The sequence below is a fragment of the Olea europaea genome, unplaced genomic scaffold (genome assembly GCF_002742605.1).
Source record: "Olea europaea var. sylvestris unplaced genomic scaffold, O_europaea_v1 scaffold1636, whole genome shotgun sequence".
In the NCBI taxonomy this organism is placed as follows: domain Eukaryota; kingdom Viridiplantae; phylum Streptophyta; class Magnoliopsida; order Lamiales; family Oleaceae; genus Olea; species Olea europaea.
This window is the reverse complement of record NW_019234008.1, coordinates 76,630-102,185: the sequence shown is the minus strand read 5'-3', so window position 1 is coordinate 102,185 and position 25,556 is coordinate 76,630. Positions and strand designations below refer to the sequence as shown.

Below are 25,556 nucleotides of genomic sequence, written 5' to 3'. Positions count from 1 at the left end.
CATATAAAATAAAAAGTTGTACATGAAGCTCAAAAAAAAAAAAAAGGGTAATCAATAAAGTTATAACTTTTAATATCTACAGGAGAAAAAGGGTAATCTTGTGGTCAATAAATTTATGAAATTAATGCATAGCCTAAGAAATGCACATTCTGTCTTGATGAAAAATTAAAGCTAAATAGAATTTAAAAGAAAAAAGAAAATATAAAAGATTGGGTAACAAAATAATTGGAATAACGCACGGTCATAGAACATTTAATCATATACAATTTGTTTAAGGTAATAAAATCCTTAATAAATATTCACGACAATAAATGAAAATTAAACTATGAATATAAATAACAACAATTCCAGGAACCAATAACGAGTTAAGTTTCAAAAAAGGGAAAAATATTTTTACACGCTTAATATATACATGTAATGGATAAAGAAAAACATACTGATTACTGCTTCCATGAAGGGCAACACGCCAATGCCATGGCGGATTCAAGTTTTTTGTTAGAAGAGACGGTGTGTATGGAATTTGATTCAACGCTCCTTCCTCCTCTCCATCAAGATTTGATTTTCAGAAATCGATAGGAAATAAATATTAATTGATAGCACTCCTTTGTGGAATTAGATGTAAAGAAAAGATGAGAGATAATGAAAGAGAGCTCCGATTATTTTCCAAAAGGAGAGAGAGGAATGATAGGCTGAAAGCAAATGAAAGGGGAAGACTGAAGAAAAGATAAGATTTGTGCTTTTTTTAGTCAACAAAGGAGGTTACCAAGAGTCAGATAAACTATAAATATTCAGTAAAATAAGTGATAGACATTGGATTCAAGTGTGAAAGCAATCAGCAATGCCATATTTTGTATCAGAACCATTGAACCCTCAAGTTTTGGAAATGGTAAAATAGTATTAGTTTTGGAGGGTAAAATAGGAGTGGTGTAGGATGAACAAGGGTAAAATGGAATACAAAATACTTCACAAATGAATAGTAACTTGCACATTCCCTCTTTTAATAGTAGAGGAGAGAGAAGGATGATAGGCTGAAGGCAAATGAAAGTGGAAGACTGAATAAAGGATAAAATTGCTTTTTCTAGTCAACAAAAGAGGTTACCAAGTGTCAGATAAATAGTAAATATTCAGTAAAATAAGTGATAGACGTTGGATTCAAGTGTGAAAGCAATAAACAATGCCATATTTTGTATCAGGACCATTGAACCCTCAAGTTGGAGATGGTAAAATAGTGTTAGATTTTTGGAGGGTAACATAGCAATGATGTAGGATGAACAAATACAAAATACTTCACAAATGAATAGTAACTTGCACATTCCCTCTTTTAATAGTGGAGGGATAATTGGTTAAAGGCATCCAACCCCATCTCAACCACACCGCCGGCGCCACGACTACAGCCACACCCCACAACAACTACAAGCAACAACACCACCACTATCGCTTTACCACCACAACCCCCACCACCACCAGCTCTCCACCAACAAATTAGATCCAAAACGCTATCGCCTTATCGCCGTCGTCGCCGCCTCAACAATCACTGCCATCACCACCTCCACCATTTTCAACCACCACCACACCCAAACACTCCTTCACAGAATATGCAAGAAGAAACCATCACGATACCACCACCGCAACCAACCACCATACCAGCAGCCAGCCAAAAAAGCTGTCGCTTCCACTCTAAAAAACAAAACCAAAACCACCTTACCTTACTGCAGATCTACCAGCCGCAACCATTTGTAGCACACCATCAGCACCTAAACTGCAACAATGCGTGTTTTGCGCGAAGCACAGCGTTGCAATTTTATCTCTCCGCTATCGTCTAGGTCTTCGATGCAGCTTCGATGAAGAGAAGCTCCATTCTACATAGCGCTCCCAGTTGTAGGTCATTGTCGCTGCAGCTTAGTGAAGGAGACAAGAGAACTGGGGGTCAAAGCGACTCCGGTGAAAAGAGATGAGGGTGAGAGAGAGAAGGGAAAATTGATTAGGATTTGGGATGAAAATTGTATATTAAATATTTGGTATTTAAAAATGAAATATCTGATTTGTGAAATGTGAAACTTTTCATCTGATTTTAGAACACAGATCTCTAAAGGTAGGGCGAGATGTAATTTCCTCAAAAAATATTTATATTGAAATTTTGATAATACATAAGCCCTGTTTAACATTCATTAAATCAAAACTCTTTTTTCTTTCACTCTTTTTTAACCACATATTCATACAATAAAATATTTTGTATATAAATTCAAAATTGTTTTTACATTTTTCACCACACATTCTCCAAAATATCATTATTTCAAAACTCATTCCCCTGTTACTCATCTTAAATTACACATTCTCCAATATAATAAATTTATACGTAAATCGAATTTTTTTTTCTTATTTTATAATCATAAATTCTCTAAAAATATATTATTTCAAACAAGGGCTAAATTTCTCACTTTCAAGTATGAAATTATGATTAAAATCTAATTAAAATCAGAAACAAACATGAAGTATTTGTTATGACAAGTCTTTGGCGTACCTAGTGAAAAGATATTATATTCTAGATTCCAAATTGGTTGGTTCTACGGCTGAATCTAACCTCTCTTATAGGACACATACATTAACATCAATCCTATTAAAAATGTTGTAATTGTGCTGACGAAAACACACTTGTCGTTTTTCCATTTGAATTTTATTTTTGGCCATTCCACCAACGATTTTATGAACCTTGTTAGTGTGAATAACAACAAAATAGTTCACCTCTTGCCTAAGAGGAAACTATTTGCCGTTACTATATTGTCAAAATTTGTAAATGAATATATTATTTACTCGATAACATAGTAAAATATAAAAACTTTACTGTAAACAATTCAATACCATGGCCGACCTTAACTATGGACGTCATAGACGATTGCCTAAAGCTAGGAACATAGTTAGGGGGAAGCCTCGGGATCTCGTCCAGAGCAATCAAGCCCAATTATTTTTATCTTAAAGCACACAGTTAAATGTAGAGTAAAATCTTATGTTCAGTGTGCTATACTTGAAGTCGTAATATCTTTTAAGGTAGAATGGATTTTTATTTATACGAAAACAAATGAAACATTGTGTCATATCGTATTGATAGTTTTGAGAATAGGACGAAAATGAACATTGATTTATGGGGACGATCATGAAAGGGCAAACCATGCTTCAGAATTAAATTATAGACTATTACTTTTACCTTACACGCTTTCTATCCTATTCGTTAAAAGTAAAACGTTGAATTCTTGTGCATACAAAATTCATACTTCCTCCGTCCCATAAAGATAAGTTTGATTTCCTTTTTCGTCTATCCCAAGTTATATATCATTTTACTTTAGAGTATAATTAATTTTTTAGTTTTCTAATATGTTATAAAGCACGGTAAGAGATGGAACACCCCCCACACAACGAACACACAGGAAGATATGAAGAGAGAGATTCACATAGGCACTGAAACTTAAACTAGTATTTTGAAACTGGGAAAACATATTAGCGACACAAATCAAAGAATTATGGAAGACTCAACCCGGCTATACTTCCTCTTTGGCATTAAAATAAAAGCAATATTTAGAACAAGCTCGACCCATATCAACAAGATAAAAGTCGAGCAAATGAACTACTTAACGACCCAAGGTCACATAAGCCACAAGAAAACACAAATCAGATAAGGTAAAACCATGAGGCCAATGGAACCATTCAAGAACTATTCTGAAACTATGTCTGGTTGCCATCATCCCTTGCATAGTTGTTGCCCATCCTTCCACTTCCCCGACCACGGCCATAGCCTCTGCCACCTCCACCTCTGCCTCTTCCATATCCAGCACCTGCCAGTAAACGAAAAGATGACATTTCTTATCATGAACAATTCCAGAACAAGTTCAAACTTTAAACTGCATATATTTTGACATGTTTCCTGGAATTCCAGACATTAGCAGAAAATAATTTGTTCGACAATCTTGAGTTAAAGAGGCACACTAACCACGGTAACCCCAATTACCACCTCCACGACGCCTGCCACCTTGACCCCAATTTGAATATCCACCATTTTCTGCCAGGATGAAAGATGTTGTGGGAGTCAGAAATATAGATCACTGGATGCAACACCTGATAAAATGGTCCACATCATAGGAAAAAATAGATTCTATGAATGAGTACCTTGATAACTTGCATATCCACCTCTGCTCCAACCCCGTCCCCTACCTCTGCCACGAGCTCTTCCTCTCCCATATGAATCTATATATCAAATTTCATTAATATCAGGGACGTGATGGTTCAATAATAAGGGTCCATTTCAATTCCTTTTCTTCATATTACCTCCGTTACCAGCATTATATACTGGATGCACTTGTCTAGGTGATGGTCTCAGTTGCTGTGGATGATAGTCATATTGTTGTTGAGTTTGCTCCACAGAAGACGGAGCTTGGTACCTACGGTAGATAAAGAATTATGCTCAGAGAATATCATGTAAAGTCAAATAATATGCACGTGCAAAAAGATGAAGTAAACACTTCCAAACAAAAAGAGCCAAACTCATGAAAATGGACAAAGGAACACGAATATGCTAGTTGCTAAACCCTATAAGAAAATATGCGCACAGTTGTGAAAAACTCGTAGGATCTAAAACATAAATTTTTCCAAACTACCTCATCAAAGCAACATTTTCGGAATCAATAGAGATATTAGAGCATGTGCATTTATATTATCTACCTCCTCACCTCCCTCTTTTCCTCTAAATCCTCCATTAAAAAAAGTAGTGAAGATTCAAAGAATTTGAAAATTACCCAGGAGAAATCTTGTTGAGCTCCTTAGTTGACAAGGTGATGGAAATCAATGAGACATGACGAGTCTGCTCCACTCTGAATTAGGTATTAAAATCAATATTAAAGACTCAGAAGTATATCATCAACTTGGAAAATGCATTTATTTGATGATCACAAAAATAAAACACCACTGCGTCCATAAAGCTGCGTGCGAATTAAAATAATAAAGGGGCAACAACAAAGTACAAAAGAGTTGAAACTTACGTCTCAAGGCCCTCTTCAATGGGTTCAAATGTATCAGTTATTCTCATCGAACTGATGGTGATGTCTTGATGCAATCTAGGGATTCTTCTCTGTTTCAAAACAAAAGGACTGAGTTCAGCCATTTAATCCAAACAAATAAAAAAGAGACATATACACTAGATATTTATGGAGGTACCTTGATAATCTCTGCAATAGCCACAGTCTTGCTTATTGCCTGACCCATTGCTTTCAAGACAATCTCTTTCCCATCTCTCTCCTAAACATCAAGAATTATAACAAGCTTAGCTAGAACATTTGGATGACAGCGCACAACAAATGCATACAATAACTTGATCAGTTCACAACACAATTCTTCCAAGGGGGTGCTACCCATTAAACAAGAAATACCATGGCATCAACCCCATGGAATTTTAAGGTTTTACTTGTTCAAGGACCCAAGTCTGTGAGAACAAGTGAAACAAGGAATGCACGTGAGACGGGATAAAGAAAAATCGGAACAAAACAAAACAAATGCACCAAATTGAGAAAAAAAAGATTTGATTCTAAAATATTTATTAAGTCTCAATCAATCAACAAAAATCAAACATGCTATTCACTTTCAACCTTTAGACTTAAAAAAGTTGGATAAGCTTGCAACACTAACCAGAGCCCTAATTTGCATGAATCATATCTTGGCCAAAGATTTCATGATCCAAACTCATTTCTGGATCATCAATACTGCAGTTTAGTAATAATTAATACATTACTCCCACTTGTGACCAATGTGTTTGGTTAACGTAAATTTCATTCTTCATAATTCAGACTATCAAAAGCAAAAAGTTTCTGCACCTTGGCCTATGCTTGGTAGGTAATGATATTTTTTTAAAAAGACTTGAATAGTATATGTGCTTACTTTTATTCTGGATTCTCCTAATTGTTATGCAACAGCATCGTGCCATTTCTTTGAATTGTACTAGGTTACTACTCGTCCTTCCGTAGATATGCTGATCAGTTCAGGATGAAATGGATCCACAATGGGGAATAACTCTGGTTTCAACAATAACAGAGTCCAGATTCTATTACAGGATAATAACATCAAATTATAAGCATATCATCCTCTAATGGTGCTGCAAGCATGTCCATTATATAAACAGAGGCAATAGAAATCAGAAAACAAGAAGTAATGTTTTTTTCAACCCACAAGGCATTGTTATGTCCCAGGCATAACTGCATCTGCTATCAGAAATACAAGTCAAAAAATGTGCAAACACAAGTTTTCATTATTCTACGTGGCCGCCAGAGATAAAGTAATTGAGAGAGAGAGAAAAAAAAATTGTGAAGATAAATAGACAACAGAGACAATCTGTCTCAAGCCCCTTAAATATGGTAATGGGTAAAACTCGCCATATTTACCGAACTCAAATAAAAAGAGTGCAAATAAACATCAAAAGATTCAACGTAATAAAAATGGTGTACATTATTGTGCATGTATATCTAGATTTTCAAACAAATAAATTCACATGCATAACAATAAGAGCATCTGCGTGTATGCGTGTGGGATTTAATTTTATCGGATGTGAACATAAATTTAACACAATCATTTTTTGATTTTTTATTTTTTGATAAGAATTTAACACAATCATTGAACGAAGACATTTTTGAAAAAAAAAAAAGGCAAAATAAATATAAATAAAGAAACTCATACAATCATTCCAAGAAGATAACCGTAGAACCAAGAAAAGAATATCACAGCGCTCAAATTCAAGCACGATATCACAAGAACGCCACTAAAACCCATAATGTCTTGATGCGTTAGAAACAAATCAAAGACAAAAAAGGAGTACGCGAAATCAGAGACAAAAACCACAAAAAAAATAAAAATAAAATAATAATAATAATAATAGCAATGGGAGATAAAGGTAATTAGGGTATAACCTGAAGAAGATTAGTAGCATAGCTGATGTAATTACGGACCAAACCCTGAGAAGTGATTCGGATCTCATTTTCGTTAATCGGCAATTCCGGTTTCGGCTTTTCAACCTTCTGGTATCTATCCATTTCTTTTTCCAAAGATGAAATTGGAAACGAATATGAAATCCCTAAAACCCTAGAAACAAATTATCAGTGCATATGCGTGTATATATATTGATATAGGTAGAGAGAGAAACTAAAATCTAAACCCTTGCTTGGGATTGAGAATAGGGATTTGTCACCTTTTCATTCGGCCTTTTTGGGCCGATTTACCATCTTTTAGTTGAGAGTTGGGTTGCTGCATGGACACGGTGCACACTTTAACCCCCGTTTGATCCCCATTAAATTACATTAAGATAGTGCTACATGTAACCATTGGTTCACACAATGGGTTACACAATCTGATGTGGCGATATTTTGAGTTTTGAAACTGAAAATCTCGTTAAGCCTGAGAAATTGGATTTTTCTTGGAAATGTTAAACCTCGCATCCACCATTTGCCCGCCCATTTCAGACCTTGACTCCATTTGCTCATGACTATATTTCTTCTCAAGGTCATCAAACAACTCAGGATTTAAAGGGCATTTCGAGGAGTGCCATGTTGTTCTAAACAAGTCGAGGTCAGATTCTTCAAAACCCGAGTTGATCAGCACATCAAGAACATAAGAAGCTTCCCAGTCTTCGGCTCCTAATTTATGGTTTTGTTCCAAGTTCATCAACGAATGTTGTGCTACATCTTCCTCACTTGAAATACGTGCAGGGACCTCGGGATATTCTCTTGATTCCATCTTGAGAAGCTGCAGCTGCATTCGCAATTCTACGAAAAAGGTATATAGCAATTTATAAAGAAAAACTATTAATAATCAGAACAAAGGAGAACACATGTACTGCACGAATGAGCGTTGATGATTAAACCTCGCATCCACCATTTGCCCGCCATTTTGCCCGCCCATTTCACCTCTCTTCCAAATCCCCCTTTTCCCCCCGCCCTCACCCCACAAAGGCGACTGAGAAATGGAACGAGGGGAAACCTAGCTTGATGCCGGCGACGGCGCGACGGTGAGTCCGACCTCGTTATCTGCACCGTTCGTAATTCACCCGAAACCCAGTTATTGTAGAGAAGAATATGAAATGGAAGGAGGCAACATCGAGTCCGGCAACAACATGGGTAACATTTCTTTTCTTCCCTGGCAGTATTGTTAATCCAAGAATTTGTTTTTTTTTTGTAATCTTCATATGCCCAGATACCGTAGAGCGTGAAATGATTTTGGCAATTGCACTGGGCACCAACAATTTATTTGCATGATAATTACTTATTCACTTATTTATGACTTTTTATTTAATTATTTCTGGTGAATTAAGTGATAGTTAATCTAGTGTACAATAAGTTAATTATAGGCAAACCTCAATTTAGATGCAGTTTAAGAAATTGAAGTGATAGTTAATCTGATTGATTGTTGAAATTATAGGTAAACCTCAATTTATATTTGCTGCTTACAATAGCGTTAATCCATTTGTCGGGCTACTTCTTTATTTTCTTATACATACACAAACTCACATGTTACGTTAAAAAAAAATATTTATTTCAGTAACAATACTTATAAGTAGGGCTTAAAATAGCAGATTATTGTTCATGTTCACTACTAGGACAGTGCTTAAATTCACTACTGCTTACAATAGCATTTTAGATGCAGTTTGATTGTTGTTCATTCTTAAACCTCAATTTAGGTCCAATTGAAAAAAGGCTTATTTTGATTGTTGTTCATTCTTTAGTACAATCATATCCATTACAAAATGTACAGTGTCCCCCTCCAAGAGTTCTTATTTTGATTTGTTGTTCCTCCTGTCATGAATGTAGGTATTTTGGAAATCCCTTCATCCGAAGACGATAATCCGAATGACATGAGTTTACAAGAAGGAACTGATATTATTGTGCCTAGTGTTGGAATGAAGTTCCAAGATGAGAATGAGGTGTTCGAATTTTACAAGAACTATGCATACCAAGTCGGATTTCCAATGAGGAAAAGAAATTCAAGGAAGGGTGAGGATGGGGTTGTGCGTTATGTCACTTTCACATGTAGTCGGGAGGGCCGTCGAAGTACTGGCTCAAATTCAATCCTGAAGCCTCAACCAACAATGCAAACAGGATGTAAAGCAAGATTGACAGCATGTTCAAATCTAAGTGGCTCATGGCGTATTAACACTGTTCATCTGGAGCATAATCACAAAACAAGCCCGTCGAAATCAAGGATATATCGCTGCAATCGAGAAATCAGTGCACGTGTGAGAAGACAGCTTGAAATAAATGACGTAGCTGGTATACCATTACATAAGAGTTTTAACTCAGCCGTGGTTGAAGCCGGTGGTTATGAAAATATTATGTGCATTGAGAAAGATTGTAGAAATTTCATTGATAAAGTCCGACGGTTAAGACTGGGTGAAGGAGATGCTCTTGCAATACAAGCTTATTTTACGAAGATGAAAGCACGCAGTCCTGGTTTCTTCTTTAGCATAGACTTGGATGATGAGGCCCGACTGCGGAACGTGTTCTGGGCAGATAACAGGTGTAGACAAGCGTGCAAGGAGTTCGGTGATATAGTTACATTTGACACCACGTATTTGATTAACAAGTACGAGATGCCTTTCGCTCCTTTTGTTGGGGTAAACCACCAGGGACAATCAACTCTACTCGGATGTGGCTTGCTATCTAATGAAGACACAAGGACCTTTGTATGTCTATTCAAAACCTGGCTTGAATGTATGCATGCTCGAGCTCCATGTGGGATAATTACAGATCAAGACCGTGCTATGCAAAATGCAATTGAAATCGTGTTCCCGAACACAAAGCATAGATGGTGTCTGTGGCATATTCTGAAAAAGTTACCAGAAAAGTTTGGGGGCCATAGACATAAAGCTTCCATTCTTGCTACCGTTCATGCATTGGTATATTATGTGCAAAGTTGCGAGAAATTTGAACAAGGATGGAATAATATGCTCGCCGAATATGACTTGTTAGAACATGCTTGGTTGAGCAGCCTGTACAATGAAAGAGGTCGATGGGTACCATGCTTTTTGAAAACCTCATTTTGGGCCGGTATGTCAACCACGCAACGGAGTGAAGGTATTAATGCATTTTTTGACGGCTATGTTCATTCGAAAACATCTCTGAAGCAGTTTGTAGAGCAATATGAGCGTGCCTTGAAAAGTAAAGTTGAAAAGGAGTTTCAAGCGGACTTCAAATCATTTTCACAAATGGTCCCATGTGCGACAAGGTACGACATGGAAAGGCAATTCCAATCAGTTTACACCATCGCGAAGTTCAAGGAGTTTCAAGAACAATTTACAGGAAAGATGTATTGTGAAGTCTTAGGACTTAATGAGACGTACTTGCATACTACGTACGATGTACGTGAGGACATTATTCTGAACAACTGTATGAAGACAAAAATCTTTAAAGTGTGCTTTCGTAGAAATGAATGCGAGTTTGAGTGTAGTTGTCACCTGTTCGAGTTCAGAGGAATTATTTGCAAGTACGCGGTGACGGTTTTGATTCGAAACCAAGTGCACTTAGTTCCTGAGAAGTACATTCTGAGGAGATGGAGAAGGGATGTGAACATATTGTACATAAGGGTTCCGATTACGTATGATGGTTGGGTTAGTACTCCAGACCAAATTAGATATGAGGAAATGTGCAATGCATTTGCGAAGTTAGCGGACATCGTAGCACACGATGAGTCACGGTCACGTGGTATCATGGAATGGATTGAAATCCAAACAAATGATTCTTCCATGTTGAAGTATAGTAGCGTGGGCTCTCAACGCTTGGATGAAGCCTGAAAGTGTGCTAGCGGAATTATCTTCGACCCAAAATACACAAAAAGCAAGGGAGCTCCTAAAAAACTTCGTCGAAAGGGATGTCTAAAAGCTGGTTCTAGAAAATCAAAACTCAGTCGAAAGGTATGATTTCGAGAAGAATTCTATAATTTGATAATCACTCTATAGATTGAACTGAGTGTGTTCTCCATGATTTACAAATGGCAAACTCATCTACATCGAACAGGCAAAAAGACAAAGTTTCATCCTCATTAAACGTTCAGGTGCACTTTTTGCTTTTAACTATTCTTGTATAATGTTCAATGTTCAGTAATGAGTTAAGCTTGTCTTCCATGATGATAATTGGTTGTTTGGAATCAATTTTTATTTGTTTCAAATTGGCAAGATGATTCACGGTTGAAAGACCAGTAGCAGTAGCCATTGGATAAATTATAGCATTTGAATTGATGAGATTTGAAGTCCACACTCCTTCACATATCATGTTTTCAAGGCATATTTTAGATTTTAAATGTTGTTGGTGTTAGAAAAAATTTTATCTGCCTATGTAATTGGTGTTAGAATAAATTTTATCTATAAGAAACCTTTATAAATTGAAGGTCACCGAGAGCATATTGTATCAATGACTTGCCATACTTTGCCATACTTCGATGATTTTTTAATGAATTCCAATTTCGCAGGAGATCGGCACGCAGGAGAGCATTGGAGATTTTGATGTAGGGGTTTAAAATTCCAGCTCATTTTTATGTAGGAGTTGTTTTCTGATGTACAGGTTTTAAATCCCAGCATTTTGATGTAGTTGACTGTTGTGAGTTTTAAATTCCAGCATTTGATGTAGTTGATTGTTGTGGAATCTTGGTAATATATTTTTGATGAGTTTTATATTAGGTACAACATTGGTTTTCTTTAATTTAGCATGAGTTTTATATTAAATGTTATCAAAAAAAGTCGCATTAAAAGGTTGAGTTGGTGCAGTAACCATCAAAATTCTTGAATGTTCAACACTTTTAGTGCCCAAAACACCACTACTAAATTACTGAAATGGCAGAGATACATCGTTCTCACGAATGCTTGCGGATAAAATTTTCAAGTTACCAATGACAAAACAGCAAAACCCAGTAACAAGAGAGCATTTGAAAATGATGAGAAGCTCGACCATGAGAATAAATTGTACAAAAAATTTATCCTCGACTTCCTTTCCTTTCACCAAACACTGCGTCTCTATATGAGTGCCTTTTCTTCAGTATTTATTTACAATTTTTTTATAAATATGTCCAAGACCAAGACAATCCACAATGGTTTTATCCAATGGAACTCCCAGTAAAAACTTCATAGCTATCAAGTGACGATGGACGCTTATAATGAGAACTAGAAATGTAGACGAAGGGGAAAAAGGAGAACACAGAAGGAGAAGAGAGGAAGAAGAGCAACTAGGAGAGGAAATATTGTATATTTAATTCATCAATAGCCCGACTCGTATTTATAGTTGAATTCTTGACCAAACAAGGAAATAAAGTAAAATACATAAAATGCTTCGATAACTAGAAGAAAACAGCAACCGCTCTTATCGATTGGTATCCAATTTGAGGAACCTGCAAATCCAATACATACAAGCTATAATAGAGACGAGACATCCATCAAGTGACAAATTGTATCAGATTCTACAGTTACAAGAAACTGTTATCACTATACAGATTAACGAATCTATATTAAACCCAAATTGAAAATTCAATGCGAATAAATTACACGTGGACAAAAAATTATACATTGTTTATTTACATAAAGGTCAAAGGTATCAAATGCAGAATGTTAAAATAAGATCAACATTGTAAGTACGGCAACATAATTGGGTAGACAACCAAATAAGCAATGTACTGCAACATGGAATTTGATTGACAACACTTGTAATAGTTCACTACATACATCAAGACAACTTCACAGAAAATGTGCTCCAAAGACAGCCATCACTGCAATTTTAATTACAATAACTCGAAGCTACTCAATTACATATATTTCATTCTACATCTTCCGAAAACTCGTTTCCCTTTGCGTATGGTGATGTTGAATGAAATCTCTAAGTTTCTCTCCTCGGTTATTTTTGCACACATCGTCAACATACGGGACAAATCGTCTACCGGTTCACTTCTGTTGGTAGTGCCACTTGATTCACCTTGCAATGAATACTCTTTATACGGCGCAATGTTAGAAAACTTGAAAAGCCGACAGTTGCAGGTACAACTATGGAACAACAACCCTTTATTATCCGAATTCTTTTCTACCTCCAACCACCTAACGAAGCCCTCACCACAGTTTGGACATTTAATCTTTTTTGGACATTCCGGCAACATGTGTCCCGCAATCCTACAAGAATGACATAATCCCCTGTTTTGGCCACCCATATAACAATCCTAATCCAATAAAAACAATTAATCAAGTGACAAAAATATTGAATCTGAGTAAAGAACAGAGACATTAAAAAATTTAATCAAGTGCCAAAAAATGAAATGTACATACTATATATGCTTGTTGAAATAAAAGTAACTGTAACACATGAAAGATGTGCAAAAAGCAAATTACATAGTGCCTTAAATTAACCTTTTATTCTCTTTACATTTGAAGTTTTGAAAGTTCATTCTAACTATACATACAACACATTAATTGAAGTGAATGCAAATAGATATCACATCATTTGGTTTCTATAGCGAAAGAAGGGCCAAATGGAAAGGTAAATAAACAAAATGTCAAAAAAATTCTATCTAACTGGGGTGTTTGCAATCTAAATTGAAGTGGAACTTTGGTGTAGATGACTGCAAGTACTACATTATATTTTTCTTCAGTGTTCAGATTATGAAAAATAAATCATTTAAACTCGAGATACATTAACACCGGGCAAACCAAGTAAGGATGATATTCAAATGATACGAGGAGAGAACTGCCTTAATATCAATTCAAACACTGGACACAAATTTACTTTTCTCATATAAACTTTGCTTTTATACAAATTCAATAAATAAATCTAAAATTTCCTCAACTCGGCATAAATACAATGAGGAAGACATGAAGTAGCACAAAGGATATGCTTTTGCTATTAAATCACGACACATAAGAGATATGCACAAGCAAATCAACGTTAATGGACCAAAGTTCTCACTAGACTTCAAAAGATATATAAAAACAAAACTATTCAGTGTCGTAATTTTGTAATAAGAATCAGAGTAATTGATAGAAAATGTTCAAATATTATTAGAAATAATTTACCCCAAAACGCGAATATGCAAGAATATACAATCATCATATGACCAAGACATTAAATTATTGCCACTGAAAAGAACATTATAGATCTCGCAAGGAAAAAAAAATAAAAAATTGTAGACCGTCAACTATTCGCAGAAATTAAAATAATTCCGCACAGACCAAAGAAAAATGCCTTTCAAACTTTTTCAATATTCAATTAACTAAAATGCTTTATTGTAATTTTGTTTTTCTATATAAGTTTTGAATAATCTGCTTTGTTAAAATAATACCAAAAATGGATATGAAAATCGTTTCAGATCTCAACTTGAAGGAGCTATTTCAAATACTGTGATGTCGTCGTCTTCCCCGTTCTCCTCACCGTCGGCGTTTGAAGGAAGTTTTCGTCTCGAATACAAATCCACTGTTGCAGAGAGGGATTTCGGCCCGTCGTTAGAGAGAAAGAGAGAGTCTAACAAAGAGATTGTGAATTTTCATTGTAAACTGTGAAAGGTTGAATCCTACCCACAGAGAGACGGAGACGTCTGAAGAGAGAGAAATTGTCAGCATTCATTGTAAATTGTCATTTCCTGTTAAATGAAGAGAGAGGAAAGAGAGAGATATTTTGACCACTGTAGACGTTTTTTTGAGTTCAAATGTATCGCCACGTCAGCATTGTGTAAAACATTCGGGATTCGTTTGTGTACATTTAGAATTTTCCATTACATTATATTACATTTCATTTTTCTCTCTCCTATTTTCAACCACACAATCTTCCATAAAATAATATTACACGTAAATCGAAAATTTTTCATTCTTTTTCAACCACTCATTTTTCTAAAAAATACTATTCCCTCCATTTTCATTTTCGGGTAATGAGGATCAAACAGGGCTTATAAATTTTAAATAATTTTTCCATCTAATTGACACATGACAATATTCAAGCATCAATCAAAGTGTCAAAAATTAATGTCCAAATAGCATAGTTCACATAATATTGAAAAATGTTTGTTGTGCTCGAATTTACCTAATTTTTTTTCCAGATTAATGAAGTGTCAAAAAGAAAAGAAAAGTAAGAAAGTATTTTTTTTTATTTGATTGATGAAACTTTGATTCAATGATTCAATCAAATTTCGCTACATCATCTATCGTCAAACAAATTTGTAAGATATAATATACATGTAGCACAATCAAAAAATAATAACACGCGAGCACACCAAAAAGGTTTAAAGCCCTGCTCAATTAAATGTCATAAATGGTGTTTGTATTGATTAAAAATAATGTTATCTGGTATTATTGGTATTACAATATCAATTTAGGCGACACTGAGTGATAAAATTAAGTAATTCATTTAATTATACCTCTCATTTAATATCACATTAGTGTCATCTAAACAAAATTAAGTAATTCATTTAATTATACCTCTCATTTAATATCACATTAGTGTCATCTAAACTGGTATTTTAACATCAATGATGCTATAAAGTATTACTTTCTTTTTAATTGTCATTGATGAATTTTAGTTTGGAAATTTTGAAGCAAATAGCATTTGATATTTGAATTTGACATCATAATAAAAAGCTATTCTAGACACATTCAAAATCATCCCATGAACAGTGATCGTTCGGACGTGAAATCAAAAGAGTCTAATTTGGCCCTAGTTGAGCCTTTTTTTAGGCACTAGTGAGGAAAACGTGTGTCGCGTGTTTATTGGTAAATGTTAAATATAAGTGTACGTTATATTCATTGATTATCTTAATGTTTGAGATGGAACTTTTTTTTCCCCAAAAAATGGAAAAAATCAAGATAGTGACTAAAATCGAGAGTCATACTCTTAAGGATTATTTTCCAACAAACAAAATTCAAATTCGACTTAAATTGATCGAGATATAATAAAAAAAAATTACTAAAAAATGAAACAATACATAAATGAAGGAATTTGCCTAAAGAAATGAGAAAAAAATTCAAGTTGCGCCGTTCTTCGCGTAGCACGGAGAGGTGCAGTGCCTTTTCGCGCAACGCGAAGAGGCGAGTGCACACTGCACTATCCGTGCATGCACTCTCCACGTACGAAAAGGTCATCGATTAAAATAGAGAAGATCATCAACATGACATAGAAATAGCAATGTAATTTGTGAAGAAGTCGATTGCAAACTATATGCAGAAAATTGAAATTGGATATAAATAAATCCAATGTCATCTAATAACAGGTTAGTTGTACAGTTTCATATTTACTAAAAATCATGTTAGTGGATGATAAAAGATAAATGCTTGTATAAGATTCAACAACTACTCCAAAGATCTTCTCCACAATCAAATGCAATTACAAAAAGTAGATAATATCATTCTTTTAACAAATTACGTTGGAGTTAAAATTGCTTCATTTAAGTAAGAATATCTGTTGAATGATAGGTACAAAAATGTTTAGAAGCTGAATAATGAGCTCACACTACTTTCCTGATCTACACATCAGTAAAAAGAATCAACATTCATGTGCAAAAACGCAAAAATGTGGATGGGAACAAAATGAACAAGAAAAATTTATATGCACAGCTCTGAGCCTTGTATAACAGAAAATTCATGTAAGATCATTATTATACTGTCTTATAATGCTCCAAAAATAATGTATATGTTCCAATATGGTTTGACACCTTAAAAAATTAAGAAGTGCTACACTCCTTATTTAACAAGAACATGGCATAAGCTATTCTTGTGAAGTCTTGCCTTCTATAAAAGAGGGGAAATTCTACCGGCTTCGAACTTGTCAAACTTATTGAATAAGAGTCTGAACTAGACATTGAATAATAAATTAGAGGTGCATAATCACGTATGTACGATCGAGAACCTCCTAGGTGTAAAGGCTCTTTGAGTATGCATAACTCCCCATTTATTTTAGATGCCCTATCACAATTCATTGCAACTAAAGCAGATTATGCTTGAAAAGATACATAAGTTGATAAAATTATGCAAAGCAAAGAGGAAACCCATCTTTGTAAAATGGATCACAATGAGATGCAGACCTGAGATGGTCAAAGAGCCTTCATCAACAGGTTTTGATCCAAAAGGAACACATGCAAGTAGCGACAAGAAACACAACATAATAGAGATTAATCAAAATAAATAAAACAATTAAAGAGTTCTAAGTTGTAATAATTATGGCAATAACCAAAACCATCAATTGCAGCTGAAATCTTTTATATAAAGCAAAGTCAGCATATGATGCTTGCAGTCATACATTGTTTTATATCAACTTGGATATGAATCTAGTATATACATATAATCAAATTGATATTAGTAAGTAGAGAGGTAATGAGATTACAAACAATCCTGCATTCTATCAACAGACCCATACAATTCAGGAGCTCTGTGCTACGCGGAGCAGCACGAAGACCAGAATTATTCTGAAATGTTTTATTCGCCTTTCATCTCTAATTCCACAATTTCCCCCACTTTCTTTGAATTTATGGTCTGTTTGTTAAATTTGGAAGTGTGTCTTTTTAAATCTTGTTAGTTTGAGCTGCTATAATTTAATATAGGCTCTGGTAGAAACAAATACTAAATTTCTCTTCCTTGGTGATTCAAATTAGGTTTTCACGTTCCAATTCAAAGTCGAATTCCATGCCACCGTATTTTAACTTAAAAAAAAAAAATCATCAACAAAAGGGTGTAAAAATATGGATGGAAATAGCAAAACAACTAAAAGGCATCATCTTTACCGCTCGGGGCGGGTGAGAGGACGTCGCTTTCAAAGGCCGTGGACCAATTCAATGAAGGATGTGTCCAATTGAAAAGAAATCGACAAACGCCACTTTATTGTTGGGATCTTCGGAAGGTCGATCGTGCCGCCCTAATCACTGCCATAGCAGATGCTCTGTCACCATATTTGGTTCTTTTGGGTGAGAGGACGATGGTGGGTGGGGAAATAGTATGGTAATTGATTAAGTGTGAAGACCTGGGATGGATAGTTTTTGAGTTTGAGTGCGAAAATGGATAAGGCGAGGGTTGTGTGTGTAAGGGTAGGATACTAAGCCCCCGTTTGGCCCCCATTAATTTTCATTCTATTACATTTCATTTTTCTCTCTCATATTTTCAACTACATAATCTTTCATAAAATAATATTACACGTAAATCGAAAATTTTTCTTTCTTTTTCAACCACTTATTTTTCAAAAAAAAAAAACACTATTGCACTCATTAATTTTTCCCCAAAATGGGGGCCAAACAGGGGCAAAATTTGGTAATAGTAATTTTTTGAGTGTGTGGTTAAAAAATACGAAAAAATTTAAATTTACATGCAAAATTATTTTATGGAGAAAATAAGTACTTGAAAATAAATTAGAGAAAAAAGTAAAGGTGCGTTTGATTTGCTGTTTTCAGACTATTTTCTGTTTCCAATTTTTCAAAACACTGAAAATGTGTTTGATCTGATATTTTTAAAAAATGTATTTTCGAAAATAAGGATAAATATATAACACGAAAATCAAAAAGTAATTTTGACTATTTGAGTGTTTTTCAACAAAAATCCTAAAAACGCTCAAAACTTGAAAAATAAGGGGGTGTTCTCTTTGTATTTCAGTTTTGTGTTTTGAGTTTTGAATTCATTTTGAGTTTTGTGTTTTGAGTGTTTGTTTTGAAATTGTTGAAAATGCGTTCTTTTTGTTAGTTTCTCAAAACAAAAAACAAAAAAAAGAAGTGTATCCCGCGTTTTCAATTTTTTCAAGTTTTACACTGAAAACACCCAAAACGACAAAAAAGTCGTTTTGTGTTTTCTTCACAAATTTTTTTTCGTTTTCGAAAATTCGTTTTCGAAAACGGGAAAGAGAATGCGTTTTCACCGTTTTGAAAAATCGAAAACAGAAAACGACCCGAAAACGGTAAAGAGAATAGGGCCTAAGTGTTTAAGTAAAAATTATATTTTAATAAAAATTTAAAATTATATATATAATTCTATCAAATAAATTTAAATAACAAAAAATTATAGATTCTAAAAAATAAAATTTCAAATTCAAAAAAATCTAAAAAATATATAATTCGAAAAATTTCTAAAAAACAAAAATAGTTCAAGTTGTTAATGATTATTTACATAAAAAGTTCAAAAATATATCTAAATTTATATAGATAAAAATATTCTCAGTTCACTTTATTAATTTTTATTTTTAATTCTTGTATAAACATCGTACTAGCCCTTCCTTTTCGGAGTGAGGGTAGTTGTCAATTACTATTCCTTCCTCATGCTAATGTGCCTTTTCAACCTCTTTTTTTAGGGTGAGCAGGCCTTAGGCCATCTCCAACCACAACACCATTGCACCATTTTTTGGTGCAAAATTGCTCCAATCCAATACCAAACTTTGCACCATTTTGGTGCAAAATGGTGCAAAGTGAATAGTGTTGCACCAAATATGGTGCAACACTATTTACTTTGCACCAAAATGGTGTAAAGTGTAAAATTCCCATTTTGCCCTTATTTTACATTTCCCAAATAAATTTGTTGAGGGTATCTATGTAATTTGTGCTATATATTTTTTAATACAATAAATTATTATTATTTTTATTAATATTAATATTATTTGTGTTTAAAATAAATTTTAAATGTAAGACATAATAATTAATTAATTAATTAAAAGACAAAAACAATTTAAAATACATCAAACACGATTATTTATTAAAGTTAACACGAAATATATTAAATAGAGCAACATACATACGATAATCTAATTTTATTTTTATTTTTAAAAAGATACATAAAAAAGTGCATAATAATGCATAACATGATTATCGAGGACGAACGTAATGTTGATGCACCAATTCAAGAATGGACGGAAGCGTCAAGTCCAGAAGTTGAGTTGGTTGAAGACGAAAATCGACATTTTCAGGGATTCCTTGCTCGTCATAGACAAATCAAGGATAAAGAAACTCACATTGCACTTCGAAATGCATTAATCGATCATTTGTGGGATGAACATATGAATTCTGAAAATTAAATTGCAAAAATTTAACGACTTCGTAATGTCGTCTATCCAAATTCGAAATGTATTGTACTATTTTCTAATGGCATTATTTCATATTTTCGTTGTTGTAGTATTTTTATTAATTGTTCTATATTTTTTATATTTATTAATGAATTTAATCTTTTCCGTAATTTAACGTAATTATTTATTTAGTAATTTATGTATTTCTAAAATAATTAAATAAATAATATTTCAAATAAGTAGATTAGAAAGAATAAAAAAAGGGAAGAAAATGGTTAAATAGTGTTCATTTGGTGTAATGGTTGGAGATGAATTTTAGTTTGGTGCAAGATTTGGTGCAAAATTTGGTGAAAAATGGTGCAAAATTTGATGTTGGGTTGGAGATGGCCTTAGCTTCTTCGTTGATTGGTATACTTATGCCCATCCGCAGCTTTAATTTAATTTATTATTTATTTTTATATTACTTTTGGTGAGAGAAAAAATATTATAATATTCATCAACTTTAAAATTTATATATTATTTGATAATATATCACTATAAAATTATTCAATTTTTACTGAATAATCAAATTTCATAAAATAAAAATGTCATAAAATAATTTGCAAAATTTCAAATTCAAACGTGTTCTTGAAATTTTTGTTTCGAGAAATAATTTTTCAAATTGACAAATAAAAATACATTTTTAAAAATCTTAAAATAAACACTCAAAAGAGAAAATTGAAAATGAACTCAAAATTCAAAACTGAAATGCAAACCAAATGAACCCAAAGTTTTTTTTTAGATTGAGGCTCAAATGAGGACTTTAACTACGAAAACAATTTTCAAACTTGAATATAATAATATCAAAATAAAAACTAAAAATTCATATAAAGGAAAATTTTCCGAAACCATCCACGAGATATGGCTAAGATCAATTAAACATCTAAATACAAAACTCAATTGATTAATCTCATTATTTCATGTCATATCACAAGAAGATGGTCCTATTGAGGACACAACATTATTCTAAAATGGATCCATATTTTTAGTGATGACGTATCAATTAATATTACTAACAACGTGCCACCCAAGGTTATCAACGATACGATACAAGTAACTTAAAGACGACAAATGTAACGGGAAAACATGGAAGTATCAATGACATGAGGAGGATTCAGTTGAGCAGATCATTGGCTTTATGTGTCCCCAATATGTGAAATTGTCAACAAAATCAACATCGGCTCTAAACATAGGACTAAAAATACATTTTACTCCCTCAGTTGAAAGGTAAAGCAATGACTTTCTCAATGATGAGCAAGGACCAATGGTATATTCAAGAAGATTCATAATCACAAGCTATACAAGCATTGTCCAACAAAATCCGAACTATAGCAAGAGAAAAATATGTCACGGAAAAAAATGGGAAATAAACGTGAAATAATTGGACGATAGAACACACACATGTTCATGAATGACTGCTAATGAAACACGTTGGACCACACACACACTAATGACATTTGAATCCACCACAAACTGACAATACTATGATAAGAATCAAAGCAATGATGATGCCAAGGACAATGAGTTTTATCTTCATATTCTGCAGCCACATCTTTCTCCTCATCTTGGTCCCTTGTGTCCTAAAATCTTGTGCCTGCAATAAAGTCGTAATGCTCATAGCATCATCTATAAGAGGCAAAAGTGTGATAATTTGAAATCTTAGGGCACAAGATAGGATACAGGAAATTAAAAAATACCAGAGAATATTAACTCCCCAAGAAAAAAATCATGAAGAAATTTTTAAAAGAAAGAACTCTCAGTGAAAGAGCATTCATTCACGTCAAAAAGCCACTAATGTCATCAGAGCCATTCCTCCACCGTATCAACTAATCCAATACTGAAATACTGAACAATACCATTGTCTATCCAATAGAGACAAACGAGAAACCTAAATCCAAATATCAAATTAAGGTGGTTATGCCTAAAGAAATTGAAAGACAGAATCCTATAAAATCTAGAGTTTTCATACTTTTTCTTCACTAACAATGTGTCATTGAGCTATACCTTGCTTTCAATTCCCAAAATTTATAATTTTACAACTATAACCCCTAAACGTGAATTCATCAAAATCTGTAACTCTACATGGCCAGGGCACGTCATTAGTAGTTATGTTTCTTTCATCATCTCTAAGGGCTCCATATATTATGCTTGTTTTCTCATGGAGCATTTGCCTCCTACCAGCACGGGGATTAATTTCTTTTTCATTATTACAATCTGTAAGGTATCCTCTCTTCGAAGTGCTATAGTATCTCAATCGATAGCTAATCACGAAGTCGATACTAGAATTCATAACCAACCAAACTTTTTAAAACAAAACGTTCAAGACTCTTCATGCATAGTAAAAAATGCATCATTATTTACAAACCTGGGAACGAAGATTCTCAGTTTTATCCACCAGAAGTTCAATTTTCTCTCCACGATCAAGAACCTGCAAAGACAAAAGTCTCAATTACAAATTTTGCATCATGCTTCTATGAATCTGAGTCTTCTCACATCATCTTAGGCTGGATCATCGAAATTTCACAAGATGAATTAGTTAATACAAATGTTAAATGCACTTTACCTTCTCAATGTTTTCCATCATTACCCCTTTGACTTCTGAAACCTGAGCTTTTACCTTTGCAAGCTTGTTGATCTCTTCTGGATGATCCACACAGTACTGCATTTGCTCCTTCAATTTGGGCCTAAATTTTTGTCATTATTTTGATAGACAAATTCATTAATTGTAGAATTTATATAAGGGAAAAAAGGGAAAGCACGAAACACAGATTCAGGGTGGAAAAGAGAACATTGCTCCCAACTCTTAATTCACAATATAACTATATGGAGATTACCCAAATTCTCTATTCAGGCTGTTAGCAACAGCGGTGCCAGCCTTTCCCCCACTATATTTCTTGGTGAAATCCTCCTTAATTCGCTCAAGGAATGCCATAGGAATCTGTCTGCCAACAGATTCAACAGCAACAACACAATAAGCTGTCATTCAAATACAGAAAAGTCAGTCTAACCTTAGAGATAGAAAAACCAAATTAACAGAAGACTGAGACAGGCAAGATGGTCTGTGTATTGTATATTTGTTGAAAGATGCACATCTTCAACCACACTGATCTAGATGATAGTTTATAAAAAAATTGGCATATTTATTTCTTCTTCTGCATGGTACCAATCTTTGTCCACCAATAAGATGGTAATAAAGGATGGGACCATTCAAAATCTGCGAGACAGTTCCAGTCATTTAAGTTTCCAAAGATGGGGGAAGAAGGATGGAATTATTGAAATCAGATTAATTCAACATTAATTAGCATAGCCAGCAGTGGCCTGCTTAAGTCAAAGAAAAAACAGAACACAATACATGATATTTCCACAACCAGCATATTTACAAACCTGGGAACGAAGATTCTCAGTTTTATCCACCAGAAGTTCAATTTTCTCTCCACGATCAAGAACCTGCAAAGACAAAAGTCTCAATTACAAATTTTGCATCATGCTTCTATGAATCTGAGTCTTCTCACATCATCTTAGGCTGGATCATCGAAATTTCACAAGATGAATTAGTTAATACAAATGTTAAATGCACTTTACCTTCTCAATGTTTTCCATCATTACCCCTTTGACTTCTGAAACCTGAGCTTTTACCTTTGCAAGCTTGTTGATCTCTTCTGGATGATCCACACAGTACTGCATTTGCTCCTTCAATTTGGGCCTAAATTTTTGTCATTATTTTGATAGACAAATTCATTAATTGTAGAATTTATATAAGGGAAAAAAGGGAAAGCACGAAACACAGATTCAGGGTGGAAAAGAGAACATTGCTCCCAACTCTTAATTCACAATATAACTATATGGAGATTACCCAAATTCTCTATTCAGGCTGTTAGCAACAGCGGTGCCAGCCTTTCCCCCACTATATTTCTTGGTGAAATCCTCCTTAATTCGCTCAAGGAATGCCATAGGAATCTGTCTGCCAACAGATTCAACAGCAACAACACAATAAGCTGTCATTCAAATACAGAAAAGTCAGTCTAACCTTAGAGATAGAAAAACCAAATTAACAGAAGACTGAGACAGGCAAGATGGTCTGTGTATTGTATATTTGTTGAAAGATGCACATCTTCAACCACACTGATCTAGATGATAGTTTATAAAAAAATTGGCATATTTATTTCTTCTTCTGCATGGTACCAATCTTTGTCCACCAATAAGATGGTAATAAAGGATGGGACCATTCAAAATCTGCGAGACAGTTCCAGTCATTTAAGTTTCCAAAGATGGGGGAAGAAGGATGGAATTATTGAAATCAGATTAATTCAACATTAATTAGCATAGCCAGCGGTGGCCTGCTTAAGTCAAAGAAAAAACAGAACACAATACATGATATTTCCACAACCAGCAATATAAAGGGGAAACATGAAGCAAATCATCGCAAATCAACACACATAAACAGTGAGCAATGTAAAAGAAAAGATATATAGTCAGAGTAACAAAGGTTAAGCAATCAAGATACCTAAAGGAAGGGTGGAACCTATGTAGCATGGACACTCTAACTCGGGTAGCATGTCCGTGTCCAACGCGTGTCGATATCGACACTCTTCGGACACTATATAATAATCATTTTATTTTCTTGCTATAGCTATTATATATTTTTAACTCAAAATTATTAGTAAATAATAAATAAGCACTCAAATTTAAAAGATTTCAACAAAAATAAAAATAAAAATCAATAATAAGTGTAAAACTAAATTTTAACTATATAAATGAAGAATTTTAAAGAATTTAATGAACGTGTCAACGACGTGTCATGTTTGTACTTTTTTAAAAAATCACGAGTCGAAGTATCCGACACGTATCGTGTCGGACACACGTGTCTGTGTCCGTGTATCATAGGGTGGAACAGTAGATAATACTGAACTCTATTTAAGTTTCTGTCAAATTGAAGTCAACTGCACTTTAGTGGGAAGAAAAACAAATTTTCTAATGTACTAATTTGATAATAGTTACAAGAAATTAACAAAAAGTTTGCAGTATATTGAACTTAAGGTTGTCAATTCTCCTCTTTCATTTAAGAAAGAATAAGCCCTGCAAAAGTCTAAAAGACGTAACTATTTCAACAGCAAAACATTGATTGTTTTGCAATAGTGTTATGCTGGAGAATGTGTGGTTAAAAAATAATGAAAAATTTTGAGTTTATGTTTAATATTATTTTATTGAAAAATGTGTGGTTGAAATGCATTCAAATCATTGTTCAAGAATGTATGTTGGTGGAAAAAAAGGGGCTCAAAAAGTAAAGCCCATCCCAGCAAAGGAATTAAAAAGAAAAAAAAAAACCTCCTTAGCTTTCTGCAGTTACGTATTTTATGAAATTAATTATGGAAACATACAACACTACTAATTTCAAAAGCTACATAGTTAATAAACAGAGACAGGCAATTTCTCAATTTCTGCAAGATCGTACAGTGAGGCCGCACAGAACACTTCTGATCAGTAATATATGTTTTGGTGGGGGGGGGGGGG

At 34.0% G+C, this 25,556-nt stretch overlaps 3 protein-coding genes across 4 annotated transcripts in view; 1 reads left to right on the top strand and 2 right to left on the bottom strand.

Moving 5' to 3' along the window:
• Positions 1 to 3,424: 3,424 nt before the first annotated feature.
• Positions 3,425 to 7,242, bottom strand: LOC111377302 (cold and drought-regulated protein CORA-like). 2 transcript variants are annotated; one of them, XM_023000374.1, is made up of 9 exons: positions 7,220 to 7,242; positions 6,942 to 7,113; positions 5,203 to 5,283; positions 5,028 to 5,116; positions 4,785 to 4,859; positions 4,318 to 4,430; positions 4,159 to 4,236; positions 3,983 to 4,051; positions 3,425 to 3,827 (listed from the first exon to the last, which is right to left on the bottom strand). In XM_023000374.1, exons 1-9 carry the CDS (start codon positions 7,225 to 7,227, stop codon positions 3,718 to 3,720), a joined length of 795 nt encoding a protein of 264 aa, XP_022856142.1. In that variant the 5' UTR covers positions 7,228 to 7,242; the 3' UTR covers positions 3,425 to 3,717. The 2 variants fall into 2 exon arrangements, with proteins under 2 accessions (XP_022856142.1, XP_022856143.1); XM_023000375.1 differs by lacking the exons at positions 6,942 to 7,113; positions 7,220 to 7,242 and adding an exon at positions 5,920 to 6,638.
• An 865-nt stretch (positions 7,243 to 8,107) lies between these two features.
• On the top strand, positions 8,108 to 10,813 carry LOC111377314 (protein FAR1-RELATED SEQUENCE 5-like). Its single transcript, XM_023000392.1, has 2 exons — positions 8,108 to 8,144; positions 8,835 to 10,813. The coding sequence occupies exons 1-2, from the start codon at positions 8,108 to 8,110 to the stop codon at positions 10,811 to 10,813; spliced, it is 2,016 nt and encodes a 671-aa protein (XP_022856160.1).
• A 10,452-nt stretch (positions 10,814 to 21,265) lies between these two features.
• LOC111377313 (vesicle-associated membrane protein 721-like) overlaps positions 21,266 to 25,556 on the bottom strand; it is a 5,082-nt gene continuing 791 nt past the window's right edge. The window contains exons 2-9 of the mRNA XM_023000390.1: positions 23,899 to 24,040; positions 23,628 to 23,748; positions 23,430 to 23,492; positions 23,209 to 23,259; positions 22,880 to 23,028; positions 22,609 to 22,729; positions 22,411 to 22,473; positions 21,266 to 21,639 (exon numbers count right to left, since the gene is read on the bottom strand). Of these exons, the coding sequence (XP_022856158.1) occupies positions 21,493 to 21,639; positions 22,411 to 22,473; positions 22,609 to 22,729; positions 22,880 to 23,028; positions 23,209 to 23,259; positions 23,430 to 23,492; positions 23,628 to 23,748; positions 23,899 to 24,040 (857 nt within the window). The 3' untranslated portion in view covers positions 21,266 to 21,492. The remainder of the gene's footprint in view (positions 21,640 to 22,410; positions 22,474 to 22,608; positions 22,730 to 22,879; positions 23,029 to 23,208; positions 23,260 to 23,429; positions 23,493 to 23,627; positions 23,749 to 23,898; positions 24,041 to 25,556) is intronic.

Coding starts and splice junctions, on each gene's coding strand:
- LOC111377302 (XM_023000374.1), bottom strand. Junction 5,117..5,202: donor CTATTGCAGAGATTATCAAG/GTACCTCCATAA, acceptor GTTTTGAAACAG/AGAAGAATCCCTAGATTGCA. Junction 3,828..3,982: donor TGGTAATTGGGGTTACCGTG/GTTAGTGTGCCT, acceptor GTTTACTGGCAG/GTGCTGGATATGGAAGAGGC.
- LOC111377314 (XM_023000392.1), top strand. CDS start 8,108: ATGGAAGGAGGCAACATCGAGTCCGGCAACAACATGG. Junction 8,145..8,834: donor CGAGTCCGGCAACAACATGG/GTAACATTTCTT, acceptor TCATGAATGTAG/GTATTTTGGAAATCCCTTCA.